Genomic DNA, 23621 nt, shown 5'->3' with positions numbered 1-23621 from the left:
ACAGGCGGAGGGCCAGTGGAGATGCTGCATGGTTCAGGTGATTTGATTTCCAAGGCATTTTAACTAATGTAATGAATAGTCATTGTCATTGACATGCACTGCTACTTGAAGGGTGAAAAGGAAAAGGGTGGATGGGAGGAGGGAGGTTGATGGGTTTAACAAACGGCATGTTTTTTCCCCACAAAATTAACTATTATGTCTTTGAGTACTGTATGTCTACTCGGCACATCATTTGATCACAAAGCATTATACAAAAATAGAACATGAAAACATGATTGTACTTCTTCTGAGCAATAAAAAGTTTGTGAGTTTGAAATGTCATAGCAAATGAAAAGGCACATGGGAAATGAAAAAGGAAAACGAATACAGGTCTGATATAATCTTTGTATAAGTTCAACTTCACTAAACAGTTTCAAAAACATACATTGTGATCATTGTGGATCTGTTAACACGACGGTACATCTTGTCCTGGGCGATAGGCCACTTCAACAGGTCCGCAGGTCGTTTGGTAACATCCAGAGTGGCCATTGTTCTTTGTCATTTCACAGGTGACTGACGTCACTACACTCAAGCATGCTAGATGCACACCACTTGGAGATGCTTGCAGCATTCAAAATGCATGATTTCCAGCCTAGTGCAAACAAATCGCTTCAAAAGACCCGTTTAATCTATTTCAAGCTGTTATTATGAGTTGTAAGAGTCATTCAGATAAAGAGACTGAAGCAGGGTTAACATCGGTGTGTTTGAAAACTCTTCACATACTTTAACCACAGTAAGAGGTATCAGGTTTATCATTATACATTTTTTATGATACAGTATGCATACAATTTACAACGTAGATAGAATTTAGTCGGGTAACGAATGGAAGAAAAATAAACAGTATGCAGATGTTCTCTAAAGCGCTTTCTCTCAGCAGCTTCTGTTAAGAATCCCTTTTCTCAGGTAGTCAGTCCTAAAAATCCTCAGAGTTGTCATTGTTCGTATTGTATTGAGGACGCAGAGCTGCTTCTATCTCGGAGTTGCTGTCGTCTGATTCTCCCCAAAAAGCTACAAAATAAATAACAGACCCAACATTTGACGCCTGAAACTGAATCATGAAATTCATAAAAGCAGAGATGGGGTGTAATTCAAATGCAAATAAGAACCGATAGTCATTGTGAAATGCATACTAATTACACATGTAACATGGCTATTACAGAGAGCAAGATCTTGAATAATTGTCCATGTGCCCTTTTCACACCCATTTGTGATCCATACATAGATGGATGATTCTGACATTAGCATAACTTAACATCTCACGTGGTTCACAATATTGCTAACTTATTGCTAACAACTAGCTAGCCTGCTTGGAGATATGACAAAGATAGACAGCATTATTTAGGATGGCTTTGTAATGCATTCTAAACTCACCTTTAGACTGTACAGCAGAGTAGGTTTTCATTTTTGTCGTTTCTCTCCTGAAAAGACAAAGAAAACAGTCAATAGCCCTGTGTTTTGTTGATAGAGCATCATTTCAAGAAGCAATAGCTAAATGTGACGGTGGTCTTTCACATTGAGAGCACTTAAGATTTCACATGTGTATGGCAGTTGTGTCCAATAAGGAAAACCTCACCAGTTGTGTCAAGACACACAAACCTTTTATAATCTCATACAAGAAACATTGGTTCAGAATTCACACAAGTCAAGCACATAACAGGTAAATAGCCTTCAAGGATAAAAAAATTATATCGTTGCCACAGTCAGTGAAATCCTAGAAAAACCAGCAATAAAGCTCAGTACATGTCTCATCAATCAAACGCACAACTCACACCAACAAATACCTCGTTTCTTGTACCAGTGCCCTTACCAAAATGTGTATCTAACACACACGTTACAAGGATGCCTATCCAAACGTCGAGGAGCCAAATTTCCAAGCCTAAGCCCGTTTTAAAGGAAAGGAAAACCAAAGGGAACTTCCTTGACTCCTGTTCTAATCGTGCTGAAGGACTTCCACAAGCCCCCTCTTTATTCAGAAGTGGTCGAAAGACAGGGTTGCTGGGTTCCCATAGCATCAGTGATATCGCTATGTAAATGTAGGACCCCTGAAAAGGCTTTGATGTGCCACGATGCATATGCAGTAGGCCGTTCCACTTTTAAAGGCCTCTTCAATTTACATCATCACAGGGCCTATTCACAACCACCACAATACATCTCAATCATCTTTCGGGTTATCGTATATCCATATGGCCAGTTGTTTATATTTTTATGTCCTACGGTGAAAGTCTTTTGAGATGGAACAAAAATAGGGCAGAGGTGGCTCACACACACACACACACACACACACACACACACACACACACACACACACACACACACACACACACACACACACACACACACACACACACACACACACACACACACACACACACACAGGTTGTGTTGATTCATCTGCATCCATGTGTCCCTCAATTGAAACGCATGACCCCTTTGATTGCCATCCTCACAATTACCCCCTTCTCCCCAAGCACAGCCTTGGCAGAGCCAAATGTGACTGCTGTACATCGAGTATATGAACTCAATTATGTTGGCTCTGATCCTATTTAAAGCCACTCCATCTTACAAACTATATGTTTCTGCTTTTGCCACACCACCCAAACAGGTATATATATATTTTTTTTAATCCTCCCAACTCCCCATTTCTAACAGCGAGAAGATTGCTTTCCAATACAATGCATTCAATTATGTAGCCGGCATAACCATTACGGTGCGACCATCACATTCACATATCAATAAGCTTCCTGGCAGATATTTGGATGATGTCTACCTCAAGGCAAGAGAAAAAGAGAATAACTCTGAAAACCTTTGGCACTCCGAGCAGGCAAATCAAAATAGAGCCAGTCAAAAAACCAAGGTCAAGAAAGTAGATGTGTGGGATGAGGCAAGGACGCAATCACAAATGATTAGCCTGTCTGCATCTTAAAAGGGCACCTTATATACAGTATGTCCTTCTGAAACCCAGAGCAAGGCTTTTGTTGGGGGCCTTAAGCCTTTTAGATTACACCTTTTTTGTTCAAAAAGGTACAGATTCAGATATGATTCAATTAGATATTCTTTATGCAAGAAAATGGCTATATTTAACATTCATTTATACAGACTAGACAAATATACAGTGCCTTCAGAAAGTATTCACACCCCTTGACTTTTTCCACATTTTCTTGTATTACAGCCTGAATTTAAAATGGATTCAATTGAGATTTTGTGTCACTGGCCCACACACCATAATGTCAAAGTGTAATTGTGTTTTTGGACATTTTTACAAATGAATTCAAAATGAAAAGCTGAAATGTCCTGAGTCAATATGTATTCCTCCCCTTTGTTATGGCAAGCCTAAATAAGTTCAGGAGTACAAATTTGCTGAACAAGTCACATAATAAGTTGCATGGACTCACTCTGTGTGCAATTTATAGTGTTTAACATGATTTGTGACTCACTACCTTATCTCTGTACCCCACGCACACGATTACAGTTGAAGTCGGAAGTTTACATACACCTTAGCCAAATAAGTTTAAACTCTGTTTTTCACAATTCCTGAAATGTAATCCTAGTAAAAATTCCCTGTCTTAGGTCAGTTAGGATCACCACTTTATTTTAAGAATGTGAAATGTCAGAATAATGGTAGAGAATTATTTATTTCAGCTTTAATTTCTTTCATCACATTCCCAGTGGGTCAGAAGTTTACATACACTCAATGAGTATTTGGTAGCATTGCCTTTAAATTGTTTAACGTGGGTCAAATGTTTTGAGTAGCCTTCCACAAGCTTCCCACAATAAGTTGGTTGCATTTTGGCCCATTCCTCCTGACAGAGCTAGTGTAACTGAGTCAGGTTAGTAAGCCTCCTTGCTCGCACACGCTTTTTCAGTTCTGCCCACAAATTGTCTATGGGATTGAGGTCAGGGCTTTGTGATGGCCACTCCAATACCTTGACTTTGTTGTCCTTAAGCCATTTTGCCACAACTTCTGAAGTATGCTTGGGGTCATTGTCCATTTGGAAGACCCATTTGCGACCAATCTTTAACTTCCTGACTGATGTCTTGAAATGTTGCTTCAATATATCCACATAATTTTCCTACCTCATGATGCAATCTATTTTGTGAAGTGCACCAGTCCCTCCTACAGCAAAGCACCCCCACAACATGATGCTGCCACCCCCGTGCTTCACGGTTGGGATGGTGTTCTTCGACTTGCAAGCCTCCCCCTTTTACCTCCAAACATAACGATGGTCATTATGGCCAAACAATTCTATTTTTGTTTCATCAGACCAGAGGACATTTCTCCAAAAAGTACGATCTTTGTCCCAATGTGCATTTGCTAACCGTAGTCAGGCTTTTTTATGGCGGTTTTGGAGCAGTGGCTTCTTCCTTGCTGAGCGGCCTTTCAGGTTATATCGATATAGGACTTGTTTTACTGTGGATATAGATACTTTTGTACCTGTTTCCTCCAGCATCTTCACAGGGTTGCTGTTGTTCTGGGATTGATTTGCACTTTTCGCACCAAAGTACGTTCATCTCTAGGAGACAGAACGCGTCTCCTTCCTGAGTGGTATGATGGCTACGTGGTCCCATGGTATTTATACTTGCATACTATTGTTTGTACAGATGAACATGGTACCTTCAGGCGTTTGGAAATTGCTCCCAAGGATGAACCAGACTTGTGGAGGTCTACAAATTATTTTTCTGAGGTCTTGGCTGATTTCTTTTGATTTTCCCATGATGTCAAGCAAAGAGGCAATAAAAAGCAAATTAATTACTTAAAAATCATACAATGTGATTTTCTGGATTTTTGTTTTAGATTCCGTCTCTCACAGTTGAAGTGTACCTATGATAAAAATTACAGACCTCTACATGCTTTGTAAGTAGGAAAACCTGCAAAATCGGCAGTGTATCAAATACTTGTTCTCCCCACTGTAGTTACTCCACAATACTAACCTAATGGACATAATGAAAAAGAAGCATTTACTGAATAAAAATATTCCAAAACATGCATCCTGTTTGCAACAAGGCACTAAAGTAATACTGCAAGAAATGTGGCAAAGCAATTAACTTGGGGAAAATCCAATACAACACATTACCGAGTACCACTCTCCATATTTTCAAGCTTAGTGGTGGCTGCATCATGTTATGGGTATGCTTATAATCGTTAAGGACTGGGGAGTTTTTCAGGATGAAAAAATAAGCGGAATGGAGCTAAGCACAGGCAAAATCCTAGAGGAAAACATGGTTCAGTCTGCTTTCCAACAGACACTGGGAGATCAATTCACCTTTTAGCAGGACAATAAGTAATACTTTCTGAAGGCACTGTAAGTCAACTTTAACGAATTGTACTTACCTACAAAATACGAAAATACCTCAGCTATAAAATTTGACTCACAGCCCTGATCCAATTTGTCAAAGTTACAGAGGAAGCTGTTTGCAACCTTGCAGTGGACATATGAACACATTTTAGACTTCATTCCATGTTCAAAATCACTTTGTAAGATTGTCTTCTTAGCAGCCATTATACCCAGCATAAAAATCTGTATTTTTTATGTCATGTTCAAGTCTCCTTTAAGTAGGAGCAATTCTTACGAGAATGTCAACATCCACAAGTTTAGATTAAGTGTCAGACACTCCTGTAACATTCTTTGCTTTTCATTGAGAGATTGTTTGATTTAGGGAATACCAGACAGATAAATCTGTAATTACACAAAAAGCACACACACACACATCAATAGTTACATGGTCAAGTCATAATGTTGGGAAGTGCAACCTTGTAGTCCTGACTACAGTTTTTCCATAAGAGCATTCATGAAGTCTTAGTGCAAGGTGAGCTTCAAATTAAATGTTTTTAAAAACGGTCTGTACTTTTCAGAAAATTAGCAATAGAAGTGAATGTGGAACAGCAAAGAGTGTCTCGTCGTGACGTGTGTTTTGTCCTATATTTTTATTTTAATACCAGCCCTCGTCCCTGCAGGAGGCCTTTTGCCTTTTGGTAGGCCGTCATTGTAAATAAGAATTTGTTCTTAACTAACTTGCCTAGTTAAATAAAAAAATAAAAGACAAGGAAGTCTGGTCTGCTACTTCCCATTTAGCCAGCTGCTACACTAACATAGCTTGTCAAACACAGTCCCTCTTATTTTGGATAGGGACGTATTTTACAAAATTATACATCAGCTGTTACGGCATTGCATCCTAGGCTATTACATATGAAAACGCAGACATAATCAATATATGTATGTATGTATATTTATATATTCACATTCCTTTTTTAAATCTCAAGCCATTTACAGCAACATGTTACTTCTTCTCCCCGCCACTGTAATGACGGTAATAAATACATGTTTCCGGGGAATAAATTGGACTATTCTTTTATAACTTCCGCAGGCAGCATGGGAATGATCCGTCAGCTGCTCCACTTCAGACAGGGACCGGACTGATTTTCAAGACTGGGCCATTACCATAGAGAGCCCAGTACGCCAATGACCCCTTCAATCTAATATTACATTTCCATAAACATTTATGCCAGTTCATATTGTGCTGAGTTTCCCTTAATTGAGGCAATGATCTGAATATGTAAGACAGACCGGGCTGGCCACTGTTTTGCACTCTGGTAGACAGAGGTGAACGTAATTTGAAAAATGCTGCAAATTATAGCTACCATTGAAATGCCTCCTTTTTGTAGTCTCCTTCCTGGTTTTTGTGATTGTTACATATTACTGTTTACCTTATGTTATATCTACATTACAATAAGGTTTGTGAGCAGGAGGACTGGCATCTTTCATTCACAACTTCATGCTTTTTTCCCTAACATTTGATTATTGTCTATCATTAGGTTATAGGCCTTGCAGAATTAAGAAATGTTATGATACATTTTGTACAAATGATACCAAGAAAGGAAATATCAATATAACCAATCATGTCATAGCCCGTATAAAACAATTCCACAATTACAAATTCATATTATCCTACTGCATTTCAAAAAGCAGACTTTATTTTCCCCCAATTAGACATACTTATTGCTAGCGTCTAAGTAAAGGAGACCTAGGCCTATGACTACCTCCTTCGCTTCTCATATGCTATCCTTTCAAACTGCACTATATAATGATTGTGAATGTTTTTGTAATGAGTTCATTGGAATGAAGGTAATTTGATGATGTGCTTCCATAATGGAAAAGCTATAGAGGGTGGTGGATTCTGTCTGGAAAAATAATGCTTACCTGGCATTTCATATACTGTCAGCACAGCCTGGTAGAGAATGCTGCCTCTATTTACCCTGTCTTTTTTAAGCTCCTAACACCCACACAGAAATGCTAATAGCACAGGCACTCTAGCACAGCGTTTGTCTAAAGGTAAAGGGAAAAAAGAGGGAGACCCATCACCCCATCACTCCCATCAACTCCTACTCCCTTCCCAGCTATGACCCACAGTTAAATTGTTTAGATGTTGAAAAAAGCAGAGGATTATAGTAGGATGGAGCACTCAGGGGATTCACCGATTCCACTCTGTGCTCTCTAATGTGTGAGTGCTCTCTGCTGGCCATAAAGGAAAACTGCAGCGCTGGAAATAGTGCCACAGATTCACACTCGGGTACATTCATTGATAGTAGGTGGCTCCTTCATTGGAATCACAGCTGCTTGATAGAACAGAACATAATGACTGACAGGAATAAAATGGAATATTTTTATTCAATTAAATTCTAGACCAGTGAAATTAGTCACAAGTTTACAATCAATGATATACTGAACACAAATATAAAATACAACGTGCAAAAATGTCAAAGATTATATATAAAAAAAAAAAAAAATAAATAAAAAAAAAATAGGTCAATTTGAATAAAATTAATTTCAAATTGTATTAGTCACATGCGCCGAATACAACAGGTGTAGACCTTACTTACGAGCCCCTAACCAACAATGCAGTTAAAAAAGAAATAAAAAACTAATAAGAGATAAAAGTAACATGTAATTAATGAGCAGCAGTAAAACAACAATAGCGAGACTATATACAGGGGGGTACCAGTACAGAGTCAATGTGCGGGGGTACCAGTTAGTCGAGGTAATATGTACATGAAGGTAGAGTTATTAAAGTGACTATGCATAGATGATAACAGAGAGTAGCAGCAGTGTAAGGGGGGGGGGGGGGGGGGGGGGGGTGCAAATAGTCTGGGTAGCCATTTGATTAGATGTTCGGGAGTTTCATGGCTTGGGGTAGAAGCTGTTTAGAAGCCTCTTGGACCTAGACTTGGCGCTCCGGTACCACTTGCCGTGCAGTAGCAGAGAGAACAGTCTATGACTTGGTTGGTTGGAGTCTTTGACAATTTTTAGGGCCTTCCTCTGGCACCGCCTGTATAGAGGTCCTGGATGACAGGAAGCTTTGCCCCTTGATGTACTGGGCCGTACGCAATACCCTCTGTAGTGCCTTGCGGTCGGAGGCCGAGCAGTTGCCATACCAGGCAGTGATGCAACCAGTCAGGATGCTCTCGGTGGTGCAGGTGTAGAACCTTTTGAAGATCTGAGGACCCATGCCAAATCTTTTCAGTCTCCTGAGGGGGAATAGGTTTTGTCGTGGCCTCTTCACGACTGTCTTGGTGTGCATGGACCATGGTAGTTTGTTGGTGATGTGGACACCAAGGAACTTGAAGCTCTCAACCTGCTCCACTACAGCCCTGTCGATGAGAATGTGGGCGTGCTCGGTCCTCTTTTTCCTGTAGTCCACAATCATGTCCTTTGTCTTGATCACGTTGAGGGAGAGGTTGTTGTCCTGGCACCACACGGTCAGGTCTCTGACCTCCTCCCTATAGGCTGTCTCGTCGTTGTCGGTGATCAGGCCTACCACTGTTGTGTCATCGGCAAACTTCATGGTGTTGGAGTCGTGCCTGGCCGTGCATTCATAAGTGAACAGGGAGTACAGGAGGGGACTGAGCACGCACCCCTGAGGGGCCCCTGTGTTGAGGATCAGCGTGGCGGATGTGTTGTTACCTACCCTTACCACCCGGGGGTGGCCCGTCAGGAAGTCCAGGATCCAGTTGCAGAGGTAGGTGTTTAGTCCCAGGGTCCTTAGCTTATTGATGAGCTTTGAAGGCACTATGGTATTGAACGCTGAGCTGTAGTCAATGTATAGCATTCTCACATAGGTGTTCCTTTTGTCCATGTGGGAAAGGGCAGTGTGAAGTGCAATGGAGATCGCATCATCTGTGGATCTGTTGGGGCGGTATGCAAATTGGAGTGGGTCTAGGGTTTCTGGGATGCTGGTGTTGATGTAAGCCATGACCAGCCTTTCAAAGCACTTCATCGCTACAGACGTGAGTGCTACGGGTCGGTAGTCGTTTAGGCAGGTTACCTTAGTGTCCTTGGGCACAGGGACTATGGTGGTCTGCTTAAAACATGTTGGTATTAGACCCGGACAGGGAGAGGTTGAAAATGTTGGTTGGTCAGCGCATGCTCCAGTACACGTTATGGTAATCCGTCTGGCCCTGCGGCCTTGTGAATGTTGACCTGTTTAAAAAGGTCTTACTCACATCGTCAGTGGAGAGCATGATCACACAGTCTTCCGGAACAGCTGGTGCTTGCATGCATGTTTTAGTGTTATTTGCCTCGAAGCAAGCATAGAAGTAGTTTAGCTCGTCTGGTAGACTCGTGTCATTAAGCAGCTCTCGGCTGTGCTTCCCTTTGTAGTTCGTAATGGTTTGTAGGTCCTGCCACACCTGACGTGCGTCAAAACCGGTGGAGTACGATTCAATCTTAGTCCTGTATTGACATTTTGCCTGTTTGATGGTTTGTCGAAGGGCATAGCAAGATTTCTTATAAGCTTCCGGGTTAGAGTCCCACTCCTTGAAAGCGGCAGCTCTAGCCTTTAGCTCAGTGCGGATGTTGCTTGTAATTCATGGGTTCTGGTTGGGGAATGTACGCACGGTCACTGTTTGGATGAAGTCATCGATGCACTTATTGATGAAACCAATGACTGATGTGGTGTACTCCTCAATACCATCGGAGGAATCCAGGAATATATTCCAGTCTGTGCTAGCAAAACAGTCCTGTAGCTTAGCATCTGCTTCATCTGACCACTTTTTATTGATCTAGTCACTGGTGCTTCCTGCTTTAATTTTTGCTTGTAAGCAGGAATCAGGAGAATAGAATTATGGTCAGATTTGCCAAATGGAGGGCGAGGGAGAGCTTTGTATGCGTCTCTATGTGTGGAGTAAAGGTGGTCCAGAGTTCTTTTCCCTCTGGTTGCACATTTAACATGCTGATAGAAATGTGGTAAGACCGATTTAAGATTCCCTGCATTAAAGTCCACAGCCACTAGGAGAAAAACCTTGAGACTTCCTTAGATATAGTGCACCAGCTGTTATTTACAAAAACACATAGTCCGCCACCCCTTATCTTATCAGAAGCCGCCGTTCTATCCTGCCGATACAGCGTATATCCAGCCAGCTGTATGTTGATAATGTTGTCGGTCAGCCACGACTCCGTGAAGCATAAGATATTACAGTTTTGAATATCCCGTTGGTAGGTCAATCTTCCGCGTAGGTCATCGATTTTATTTTCCAAAGATTGCACGTTGGGGGTTTATTCGATTGCCTTCGAATTCCCTCCTGACCTTTTTTCTCCGCCTTCTCTTCACACAAATGACGGGGATCTGGGCCTGTTCCCGGGAAAGCAGTACGTCATTCACCTCGGGCTCGTCGGACTAGTTAAAGTAACAAAAGGATTCTGCCAGTTCGTGGTGAGTTAATCACAGTCCTGATGTCCAGAAGTTATTTTCGGTCATAAGAGACGGTAGCAGCAACATTATGTACAAAATATGTTAGAAAATAAAAAAGTTACAAACAACGCAAACAAACAAAAAAAACACGTAAAAATGTCAGCCTTCTTCTCCGGCGCCATTTGGCCCTAATCTATGGATTTCACATGACTGGGCAAGGGCACAGCCATGGGTGAGCCTGGGAGGGCATAGGCCCACCCACTGTGGAGCCAAGCCCAGGCAATCAAAATGAGTTTTTCCACACTAAATGGCTTTATTACAGGCAGCACTCCCCTCAGATGATCCCACAGCTGAAGAAATTCAATGTGGAGGTCCTGGGCTGGCATGGTTACACGTGGTCTGCGGTTGTGAGGCCAGTTGGACATTAAGCAAAATTCTCTAAAACAACGCTTATGGTAGAGAAATGAACATCCAATTCTCTGGCAACAGCTCTGGTGGACATTCCTGCAGTCAGCACCCCAATTGCACACGCTTTCAAAACTTGAGACATCTGTGGCATTGTGTTATGTGACAAAACTGATTGGCCTTTTATTGTCCCCAGCACATGTTGCACCTGTGTAATGATTAATCAGCTTCTTGATATGCCACACCTGTCAGGTGGATGGAATATCTTGGCAAATGAGAAATGCACAATAACAGGGATGTAAACAAATTTGTGCAAAACATTTGAGAGAAATACATTTTTTGTGCATATGGAACATTTCTGGGATATTTTATTTCAGCGCATGAAACATGGGACAAATACTTTACATGTAGCATTATATGTTTGTTCAGTGTACAAATTGTTTTAACTACCTAAGTTAGACAACTTACTTATTGGAATGTGACACATTTTCTTATTCCATTTTCTACTTACTTTTGTCATGAATAGAAATGAAAACACTTTACATTGTGTGATTAAAAGCCCAGTGCAGTCAAAAAGTAGATTTTCCTGTGTTGTATATACATTGAGTATACAAAATATTATGCTCTTTCCATGACATAGCTTAGACCGGGATTCACCTTGTTAGTCTATGATCCCTTATTGATGTCAGCTGTTAAATCCACTTCAAATCAGCGTAGATGAAGGGGAGCAGACAGGTTAAAGAAGGATTTTTAAGCCTTGAAACAATTAAGACATGGATTGTGCATGTGCGCCATTCAGAGTGCAATCAGAAAGTATTCAGACCCCTTAACTTTTTCCACATTTTGTTACGTTACAGCCTTATTCTAAAAATCGGTTAGTCCCCCCCCCCTCTCATCAATCTACACACAATACCCCATAATGACAAAGCAAAAACAGGTTTTTAGAAATGTTTGCAAATTTATTAAAAAAACTGAAATATCACATTTATATAAATATTCAGAGCCTTTACGCAGTACTTTGTTGAAGCACCTTTGGGAGCGATTGAAGCCTCGAGTCTTCTTGAGTATGACACTACAAGCTTGGCACACCTGTATTGTGAAATTTCTCCCATTCTTCTCTGCAGATCCTCTCAAGCTCTATCAGGTTGGATGGGGAGCGTCACTACACAGCTATTTTCAAGTCTCTCCAGAGATCAGGTTCAAGTCCGGGCTCTGGCTGGGCCACTCAAGGACATTCAGAGACTTGACCCGAAGCCACGCCTGCGTTGTCATGGCTGTGTGCTTAGGGTCGTTGTCCTGTTGGAAGGTGAACCTTCGCACGAGGTCCTGAGCGCTGTGGAGCAGGTTTTCATCAAGGATCTCTCTGTACTTTGCTCGGGTTCATCTTTCCCTCTATCCTGACTAGTCTCCCAGTTCCTGCCAGTGACAAATATCTCCACACCATGATGCTGCCATCACCATGATTCACCGTAGGGATGGTGCCACGTTTCCTCTAGATATGACGCTTCGCATTCAGGCCAAAGAGTTCAATCTTGGTTTCATCAGACCAGCGAATCTTGCTTCTCATGGTCTGAGAATCTTTAGGTGCCTTTAGGCAAACTCCAAGTGGGCTGTCATGTGCCTTTTACTGAGAAGTGGCTTCCATCTGGCCACTCTATCATAAAGGCCTGATTGGTGGAGTGCTGCAGAGATGGTTGTCCTTTTGGAAGGTTCGCTCATCTCCACAGAGGAACTCTGGAGCTTTGTCAGAGCAACCAGTGGGTATTTGGTCACCTCCCTGACCAAGGCCCTTCTCCCCCGATTGCTCAGTTTGGCCGGGCTGCCAGCTCTAGGAAGAGTCTTGGTGGTTCCAAACATCTTCCATTTAAGAATGATGGAGGCCACTGTGTTCTTGGGGACCTTCAATGCTTCAGAAATGTTTTGGTACTCTTCCCCAGATCTGTGCCGCGACACAATCCTGTCTCGGAGCTCTACGAACAATTCTGAGGACAAAAGGGTGGGGTCGGGGGGCTGTTTGAAAAGACCACCTGAAATTCAGCCTGTTTTTGTGGGAGGGAGTTTTGGCCTTGCATGGTGACATCCCCATGCGGTAAATTAGTCGATAAACAAATATGAGAGTGCTAAACCGCTCTGCCAATAACAGCAAATTTTCAGTTTTCCACTCCCCACTCAAACCACTCCCAGACAGCCCTAGTATAATTCTTGCTTGAAAAATTGCTATTTGCTAAGAAGTTAATTTTAGTTCTTTTTTTAACCATTTTAATTGAAGACAATCACAGTATGGTACTTAATTGCTACCCGTAAAAACGTCTGCTTTAACCTATTAGACAGATGTATACACTATATGAATACTGTTAGATATGGTGTGATTGACTGTGGGAGGAGGAGAGGACCTCCTCTGACAGTATCACCTCAATGCTGTCTGTTTCTCTTGCCCAGTCCCAAATCAACTCACAGTGGGCTATATGGAGTTACACCCATATTGCTTACACAATTACAATGCTTTCAGATCTACAAATGAAGGACCATCAAGTGTCTAGGGGTAGGAGCAAGCATTTGTTTTTAGACTGGGCATGTGTCTGCCTTTGCCATGAATTCACAACGGGAAAAAAATTGTCACCATATTATTTCTCTGCCGAAAGTCTCTGAACACATTTCTGTCAGCTGTGTTCTAAATCAGGCTCTGTTAGTTTGTCTGCATGTTCGTTGGTCTCTCTACCTGGCACCTTCTGGTGCCTGATCTCGGTTTTTCCTTCCTCTCGCTCTCCCTTCCTCTCCCTCCCTCCCAGTGTTCTGTGAGAGATGCCACACACATCGCTTCCTCCTGCCTCTCCTCCAGAGGGCTAACTTCTGATTATGACACTTTGTCTGAGTGATTGGGGGGGGGCGAATGTCTGAGCACATCCTGTTGTCCAATGGAACGCTCCACACTAATTGTCAAGGTTTTTGTCAAGCAGGAAGAAGGCATTACAAACACATCACTCACTGATTACTGGAGAGGGAGAGATCACCTATGTTTTCTTTTTCAGTGTGAGAATCTTTTCTTAGATCAAGGCCAGGACAACAACAAAAAAAGGGAAAAAAAGCGAAGAAAATATAAAAACAAGGAAATGGAACATCTGAAATGCCTACAGTAAAACAAAGAAAAACAGCACAATGAATCTTGCACAACAGGAAGCAGTGGCATGCACCCCCAGACAAAGCGGAACAAGTAGTCTTTACATGGAGTGCAGCTGCTTTTTAAGTCTCACTCCTTGCATTATTCCTTTCATCCCCACTCAACCACAAAGTGATTTTGCTTTACCACTCACAATGGCAGCAAAAGATTTCTAATGGATGAATCCTTAATAAACTGTTGTTGCAGCTCAGTCTGCTTGGCCGTGACTTATAATACAATAAACAGCACATTCTATACTCTCTGAAAAACACTGTGTGGAGGAGAGAGAAAAATACTGAATATGAAAGACCTTGATTCTCTCCAATGCCATAATAGTAAAATGAGCACATATAAATGTTAAGAGTATTTCTTTGCATCTTGTATCGACTGCGTGTATTTAATCTGTAAAGCTTATTAAAGGCAGAGTCATTGCTATGCAAAGAGGCACCCAGCGCTTTTCCGCTTTTCTCTTGCTTTTCAGCTGAGTGTAGTGTTTGGCCAATAGGACTGCCCCCCCCCGCCTCTCATTCTGCATTCATAACATGCAACATTTTCACAATGCATCTCTCAAAGGCTCCTGAATAGAGGACTGTAATACTCATGTAAACAACTGCAAACCAATTACTTAATGAATTGGGCCCACACATAATGAGGAGCCACACAAAGGCCTATAAATGCATTTTTTTGCACCAAAGCCTCTGCTTTAAACTACAATCCCTCAGCTGTAGTCTAGGCTTAACTGGAAAATCATAATTATTGTCTAAGACAACAGAGAGGAAGCCATTTTTTGAGTCCAGCCACAGAGTCGTTTGATGTCACTCATCAGCTCACTGACAAAATGAAGCAAATCATTTAAAAAAAGGATGGGGAAGAGAGGAAAATACATAAGACAGGGTGAGAGAGAGGAATAGAGAAAGGGGAAGAGAAAGGGGGAAAGAGATGGGGAGAGACATTGAGATAGAGAAAGACATGGCAGAGCATGCTGCAGTGTTATGCTTCTGTTCAAGTGCAGGGTTTCCAGACCACTTGTAGAAGCAATAAAGCGCAAGAAGTGACTGTGTTAAGTGGAATGCTTAAAACGGAAGCATCCGGGGGTGGGGAATCACAGAGGAGCAGGAAAGAGGTGCGATGGTGACCGCTCTTAGCTGTCGCTCTACAACAGATCACTCCTCCCCTGACCAGATTAGGTGTCAAGCATGCAAAACTAGTCATTAGTCTCATTTCAATAATTTATGCACAGGACCAACACGGCCACAGTGGCCAATCAGAGTGGTGTGATTCTCTCCATTTCCTCGACATTTACATGCGTTTTATCGCCTTCCCATGCTCCTTAATGACAGTGGAGACAGAGCGATCAGAGGGTCTGGAGTCTGAAATTGGCTCATGTTTATTAAAGAGGTATAGTCATTGGGCTGGCACTGGCAGACAGTAGCGCCTCAATAGAACTGGGCCATTATGCCCTTCCCTCTGCTAATAGGTAGACTGAGAGACCCGCTGGCCTGGCCAGGGAGACGCACACTTTGGGCCCTTGTGTCAGCGTGGTGCCCAGTAATCACATGAAATCAGAGAAGATTATTCCTCATAACGTTTACCCAGCCATTACCTTCCCAAATGGGCTCCCGGTGAAGAGCCGCTCTGAGGACCTACAATTGCAGATTTTGATGAAGTCGTGTTGATATTCAAATGTGTGAAAAACATGCAGCTATTCAGACGTTCTTTTCCTACCACTCAACACTTTGATTTGAGCAGCCTAAATGCAATTCAGGACGTGGGGAAGCTCTGGAAATGAAGGGATGTGTCATCTTAAAACTCCTCCTTGTAAGTCTTCTTTTCAAAACAGTTGTTTCTGATTTTCTATTTGTTGAAACACAGTTTGTACACATAGTACAAACCATTTGGGGTCGGATTGGATTTTCCAAACTAGTTTAGTTGGCAACGGTCTGGTTTTATAGCTAGCCTCCTAAAACAAAAACCCAATGAATAGTGAGAGCAGGCTTTAGGCTTGATAACAGTCTGGCCTTTTGTTATCATGCACAAGTTAATGGGTGGCGCCCCCTTGATCTAATGGAAATTAACAGGGAATTATGAGCGCTACATGCAGATGTACATCATTCACTTTGGTGTCTGGTGGCCTATTTCCATAAAGGGAGTGAAGAAGAACAATGTCCTTACCAAGGGTAAGGGTCTTGATGAGAGGAGCGCTCAACCCTCACAGTATTCTCTTCATGGCCATCATTTATTCCTTAAAGAGCAAACAAGACAGATCAAACATTTTGACGTGCATCTAATTACACGATAATCTATGTTGTGTATTGACATGTAGGTAAATAGACGGAGAGGAAAAGCACAGAAGACTGACAAAATAAAACCTGTACACATGGTGGTATTCTGTATACAACACTTGTGCCAATTCTTTATAGAACAGTGAGACATATGGTCAGTGTTGACTGATGATTAGGCCACGGTGGCTCACTGGAGGGATGGGGTGGTGCAGGCGCTGTTTCCCCTTACCTGACAGATCCTCCTCGTCTCCAGAGCTCTGCTGCCTCGCCTGCGTGGCAGACTGTTTAAGCAGCTGATATGCTTTTGTCTCTGTTCCAAAAACACAAAATGTCGGAGTTAAATATTGACTCAAGGCCCAGGTTTCCAACTTTCAGATGCTGTGTGTTTGATGAGACAACACGCTCCGATGGCTGGCTCTTTGGGCCTTCTGATGAACAGTGGGTCAAAACACAGCGCAGGGCCGACTAAGCTGTGTATTTAAGCAGTGTGCATACACACGCCAAGGGGAGTAACAGTTTCCACGACACCATAACCACCCTCCACCTTATCTTTGCATCAGGTTGGCAGGCACCCCAACTCGGAAGAGAGAGATTTTCTTTCAATAAAACACTAACTACTTCCATATACAGTGGATTAGGTCTGATATTTGAGAACTACACAGGCTTTACAATCTATAGAGCAGCTAGCTGTATGTCATAAATGGCCAATTGTCTCAAGTTGATGACACTAACACACTACGGTAAATCGAAACATAAAAGCGTTATATATGGTCGTTTTAATCCAAGTTCAGGCCAGGGGTCGAGTTTACGCATCCAAGCGTGCTATCCATAGGCAAGAATCCTTTGAACTCTGTGGACAACAAATGTATGTTTGGCCTTCCAGAAATGATGAAACAATGGAACATTTGTATGCCAAATATATCTAAGTATCTGTCCATTGTAGTTGTCTGTCAAATCGTTTGCTCGGACTAACAAGTGCATGTCACTTTGAGCATGTACAGCCACACTATATTAACTCATTACCTTTGGTTGCCCAGCAGTGCCTCCAGCCATGAAACTGGACTGGAAATGTTTCTTTTCAAAACAATATTTTGCTTTTAATTAGTTGAGAGTTGAAACTGGACTAGTTCTGTGGTCCTGCTTCCTTGGGGGTGTTCCATACATGAAACACCCAGTAGGAAATCCCATAACCTAGTGTAATAAGAAATCATTTAAAATTTCTGAGATTCTGGCTGTGGATTAGTACACAGGCCGCTTTCAGATCCCGTCTTTTCAAGTCTGCTGCTGCACAGCATTGTTTATAAGATAATGAGAACCAATGACAGATCTTTGGCTACACCCCGGTGTCCTGACAATTAAACAGCTGCATTATGCGGGGCGCAAATTATCAATTTGGCCTCGCCTCTGCTCTGGCCGGCTGAAAACACGCACTGTTTCTCCAATATAATTAGAGGAACTGCACAGCTCTTCAGGTGGGACTTTGACCCCAGATTCACCTTGATCATCCTACCACAGCCATCCATTTAAAAAGAGCCCATTATCGGCTGCTGTGGGAGGAAAACAAACGGCACACAAGAACTCTGAATGCAGGGCTCGGTACTGCCTTTTTACCTTTAATAGGAATACTTTCCACGGGGCTCTCGTCTTGGCTGTCCTCTTCACCACTTTGTAGTCCTGTAAGAAAGGGAGGCCCACACAGAGCTCAGAGACAGGGGGAGGCTAGGCTGGGACTCTGGGTTTCCCTTTGTCTGAATAGAAGGCCCTATGAAGACTGAGGCTGCCAGGGATTCAGAAAGAGGCCTATGGTGAAAGTGTTGTGATTCTTTGTCATATGGGGGAAGTTTCCTTTCAGTGCAGCGATTGCTCATACTTAACAGAAATGGCACCATTCTACAAACGCTCACATCCCAACCTCTCTGTCTCACTGGGCAATTACTGACTTTTCTCAGTTTGAAATGTTGTGTAAACTTAAGTTGCAGTATGTGCAAATTACTTCTGATTGAAAGAATTATAGTCTAAAAACATTCGCATCATTGGACAGGGTCATAATCACAACTTCCCTTGTTAGTTTTAATCTTGAGGCTGGTTATACAGTTCATTATCATAACCGGAGAGTGATGCATCACTACAAAGGAGTAGCACATTAGCTACCAACTGGCCAGACAGAAATGGTGAGAGAGGGATAATGACCTTGCATCCCTGAGGCGCGGTGCTCCTGAGAAGGTCTGGCTGGTTGGACCTCCGCAACGCTGTCGTTGAGGAACGAGGGAAGGCCACAGGATGAAGACTCACTCTCCACCGAAGGGCACTCCTCACTGGACCGGGACAGAAGTGTCCTCAGCAGCACTTTGGCCTGCAACCATGGCAAATTAAAACCACATTCTAACTGCTCCCACATTGTGAAAATAACTAGAAATTCTCTCTGGTTTAAGCAAAAGAGATTATCCTCTCCCTCTCTTTCTACTCGCGCTCTCACACACACACACACACACACACACACACACACACACACACACACACACACACACCTCTCATCCATGAGATTAGACAAGTGCCTAAAGAACGCAATCATCCTCGCGTTAACGTGAAATGCGTTAAGTTATCTCCACTTGGCGGAGAGGATTGAGACAAACTGCTCTCTTCCTTCCTCTCAATTTATCTCCCGGGAGAAGAGGACACACACAATTAAGAAGAGCTGCTCCATGTGAGGAGGAGGAGGAGGGAGATGGACACGGTGATTCCATTCACCGTATCAAACCAGCCATCATCATCATCATCTGAGCGATAGGCCCTCTCGTCTTCAAAGCCTGCCTCTCGGCTCAGACGGCTGTTCACAACTTTTAATGAGCGTTAATATGAAGGGGAAGATCAGGAGGATTTAGAAACAGACAAACCTGTACAATATTAGTTGTGATCGGCAGGTCATCGGGAGACTGATAGCGTGTACAGTCTTTCATATCCTGAGAGGAGAACAAACACCCAATCTGATCTTTTCTTCCTACTCAACACTCACAATCCAAAATGTCCTGATCCCTCCTCGTGATATTTCTCTTTTTAAATATATTCAAAATGCACCACGTAGTGGAGAGCGCTCTTACAAACCACTGCAATTGAAATATCAATGAATGCAACGGTTGGCCCTTCAATATTCAAAGGGTCTCTGAGTGTGCATGCGAGATGCATGCTCCCGTTGGTCACAGAGTGGTGAAGGCTGTGTGGCAAGACGTGAATGGAAATTCTGTTTGGGCTCGTGTGTGAGAATGAAGGAGAATAAGCTGTTGTGTGGGTTTGTGAGAGGGGGCAAGAGAGAGAGAAGGGGCGAGAGAGAGAGAGAGAGAGAGGGGTTTACCCTCAGGCTCTTCCTGATGCGCTTGGACATGGTGATCAGGATTGCGGAACCTCTCTTCTCTTTGTCAGTTCATATTTTTAAGAGCCTCTACAGCCTCGCAAGAACCAGAGCTAAAATGCTAGCAGCCTTTTCAGGAGATTGATTTATATTCAATCTTATTTGTGTCCAGTTTCAAAAAAGAACAAAGAAATAAACAAATATTCCCTACTCAATCAAATGTTAAGATATTCTGTACAGACCTACTCATTGATTTGTGATACAGTTACAGTCAGAAGTTTACATAAACTAGTTTTAATGACTCCAACGTAAGTGTTTCAACCACTCCACAAATTTCTTGTTAACAAACTATAGTTTTGGCAAGTCGGTTAGGACATCTACTTTGTGCATGACACAAGTAATTTGTCCAACACTTGTTTACAGACAGATTATTTCACTGTATCACAATTCCAGTGGGTCAGAAGTTTACATATAGTAAGTTGACTGTGCCTTTAAACAGCTTCGAAAATTCCAGAAAATGATGTCATGGCTTTAGAAGCTTCTGATAGGCTAATTGACATCATTTGAGTCAATTGGAGGTGTACCTATGGATGTATTTCAAGGCCTACCTTCAAACTCAGTGCCTCTTTGCTTGACATCATGGGAAAATCAAAAGAAATCAGCCAAGACCTCAGAAAAACAAATTGTAGACCTCCACAAGTCTGGTTCATCCTTGGGAGCAATTTCCAAACGCCTGAAGGTACCACGTTCATCTGTACAAACAAAAGTACACAAGTATAAACACCATGGGACCACGCAGCCGTCATACCGCTCAGGAAGGAGACGCGTTCTGTCTCTTAGAGATGAATGTACTTTGGTGTGAAAAGTGCAAATCAATCCCAGAACAACAGCAAAGTACTTTGTGAAGATGCTGGAGGAAACAGATACAAAAGTATCTATATCCTCAGTAAAAACCAGTCCTATAATCGACATAACCTGAAAGGCCTCTCAGCAAGGAAGAAGCCACTGCTCCAAAACCGCCATACAAAAGTCAGACTACGGTTAGCAACTGCACATTGGGACAAAGATCGTATTTTTTGGAGAAATGTCCTCTGGTCTGATGAAACAAATATAGACCATAATGACCATTGTTATGTTTGGAGGAAAAAGGGGGAGGCTTGCAAGCCGAAGAACACCATCCCAACCGTGAAGCATGGGGGTGGCATCATCCTGTTGTGGGGGTGCTTTGCTGTAGGAGGGACTGGTGCACTTCACAAAATAGATGGCATCATGAGGTAGGAAAATTATGTGGATATATTGAAGCAACATCTTAAGACATCAGTCAGGAAGTTAACGCTTGGTTGCAAATGGGTCTTCCAAATGGACAATGACCCCAAGCATACTTTCAAAGTTGTGGCAAAATGACTTAAGGAAAACAAAGTCAAGGTATTGGAGTGGCCATCACAAAGCCCTGACCTCAATCCTATAGAAAATGTGTGGGCAGAACTGAAAAAGCATGTGCGAGCAAGGAGGCCTACAAACCTGACTCAGTTACACTAGCTCTGTCAGGAGGAATGAGCCAAAATTCACCCAACTTATTGTGGGAAGCGTGTGGAAGGCTACTCAAAACATTTGACCCAAGTTAAACAATTTAAAGGCAATGCTACCAAATACTAATTGAGTGCATGTAAACTTCTGACCCACTGGGAATGCGATGAAAGAAATAAAACATTCGCTCTACTAATATTCTGACATTTCACATTTTTAAAATAAAGTGGTGATCCTAACGGACCTAAGACAGGGAATTTTTACGAGGATTAAATGTCAGAAATTGTGAAAAGCTGGGTTTAAATGTATTTGGCTAAGGTGTATGTAAACTTCCGACTTCAACTGTACATGTGTCAAATTTACAATGACAACCCTGAGCACACAAACAAAGAAAGCAACAGAGGATTCAGGAAGGAAGATGAGTAGCAATGATGGTACCTTACTCTTATCTCAATCTTTCAGCCTCTGTGGGCCTGGTGAATAGTCTGTGTCATTTCATGGCCGGTTTAATTGGGCATGCTCTGCTGCAAGGTCAATGAGTAGGGAATTTCAAAGACTCCCGCCTCTGTTGTGAAGAAGGTCTAATGGCTGCCTCATTCACGTGGGCCTGGGCCACAGCAATACTTCAGCTAATAACAAATTAAAGGCCTGTGTTTTTCAGGACAATAAGCCACAGGATGAAAGGAGTCTGGGCAGAGCCTGTTATTTGCGATTAGCGCATGGGTCAGAGTTTCCTTTTGGTCAAGGTCACCCTGTGTAGCAATCTGATGAACGGGAAGCACTACATTTCACACACACACAAAGTGCTATTGCCTTCTTAACATCGAATGTCCACACAATGGCTAGTTACTATCTTTAAAAGACAACTAACTTATGAAATCCCTTGCTATGACATCTTGTTGTCTGAGGTGTAGTACTGTAAGTCTGTACAGATGTTTTATCCGTGTCTCCTGAGTGGCGCAGCAGTCTAAGGCACTCTGCATCGCAGTGCTAGAGTCAGAACTACAGACCCGGGTCACAACCGGACGTGATCGGGTGTCCCATTGGGCAGCGCACAATTGGCCCACCGTTGTCCGGGTTAGGGGAGGGTTTGGCCGGGGGGGCTTTACTTGGCTCATCGCGCTCTAGCAAATCCTTGTGGCGGGCCGGGCGCCTGCAGGCTGACCTCGATCGTCAGGCAAACGGTGTTTCCTCCGACACATTGGTGCAGCTGGCTTCAAGGTGAAGCGGGCGGGTGTTAAGAAGCGCGGTTTGGCAGGTCATGTTTTGGAGAACGCATCCCGAGCCCGTTGGGGAGTTTGCAGTGATGACACAAGATCGAAAATAGAAAAGGGGTTAAAATAATTCTAAATAATAATAAAGAAATAAGTATATCCTTGTAATGCATGACATGTGCTTCCTGTGCATGACAGAGTTTGTACTGTAGGAAAAGGTACTGTACTTTGAAGTGTATTGTGAGACGCATACCTTGGCACTATAGGAGGCATTGTATGGCAGCAGCAGTGGAGTGAACAGCTGGACGAGGCGCTCGGGGGTGAGGACATGGTGGTCCTTCAGCAGAAGGGCGTGCTTGAACCAGCGATCCCACAGAGGAGCAGCATCAGGGGGGAGACGAGAGCTGCAGCGTGGAGGACACGCAGTACCGTGAGCGAGGATCACAGGCTTGTATCTTACCACAGTAAGATACAACATAAACATACTTCATTACAGTGAGAGAATGCATTTATACTTATACTGTCCATCTATATAGCGTAAACACTTCAAATATAAATGATTATGGAGTTGGGTCATTCATGCATGTAATGGTGAGAAAAAAAACTCAACATTTGTAGATGGAAAGAAACACACATGGTACGCCTAAAGAAAAGGTAGTGTAGTTTGACATCTTGATATATTGACCAAAGTTGGCTTATTTTATATTTGTGAATTGAAGTTAACCTAATGACACATAAGTTGGCTACATACTGAGAAAAGGTCAAGCGACCACAGTAGGGTATAAAAGATACTGTATCTCAAGACACTTTCTTTTTGCCTGAATACAATAAGGTATTCAGGCATAGCAGAGCTTGGAGCTATAGTTCAAAATGGAGCTCCTCATTATCAAAAGAAACCAGTCACAGATAGGGCATTTCATTTGCTCATGACATTCACACACAGAGTTACTGCTTGAGGTAACACAAAT

The 23621-nt window shown here is 42.6% G+C and overlaps 1 protein-coding gene across 1 annotated transcript in view; it reads right to left on the bottom strand.

The window, feature by feature from the left end:
• Positions 1-223: 223 nt before the first annotated feature.
• The window catches only part of kiz (kizuna centrosomal protein), a 35337-nt gene continuing 11939 nt past the window's right edge, over positions 224-23621 (bottom strand). Inside the window, exons 8-14 of the mRNA XM_038967340.1 lie at positions 22907-23057; positions 18757-18919; positions 18178-18240; positions 16796-16876; positions 16457-16526; positions 1411-1457; positions 224-1047 (exon numbers count right to left, since the gene is read on the bottom strand). Of these exons, the coding sequence (XP_038823268.1) occupies positions 953-1047; positions 1411-1457; positions 16457-16526; positions 16796-16876; positions 18178-18240; positions 18757-18919; positions 22907-23057 (670 nt within the window). The 3' untranslated portion in view covers positions 224-952. The remainder of the gene's footprint in view (positions 1048-1410; positions 1458-16456; positions 16527-16795; positions 16877-18177; positions 18241-18756; positions 18920-22906; positions 23058-23621) is intronic.

This window comes from Salvelinus namaycush, chromosome 28 (genome assembly GCF_016432855.1).
Source record: "Salvelinus namaycush isolate Seneca chromosome 28, SaNama_1.0, whole genome shotgun sequence".
Classification (NCBI taxonomy): Eukaryota; Metazoa; Chordata; class Actinopteri; order Salmoniformes; family Salmonidae; genus Salvelinus; species Salvelinus namaycush.
This window is presented reverse-complemented; position numbering and strand designations above follow the sequence as displayed.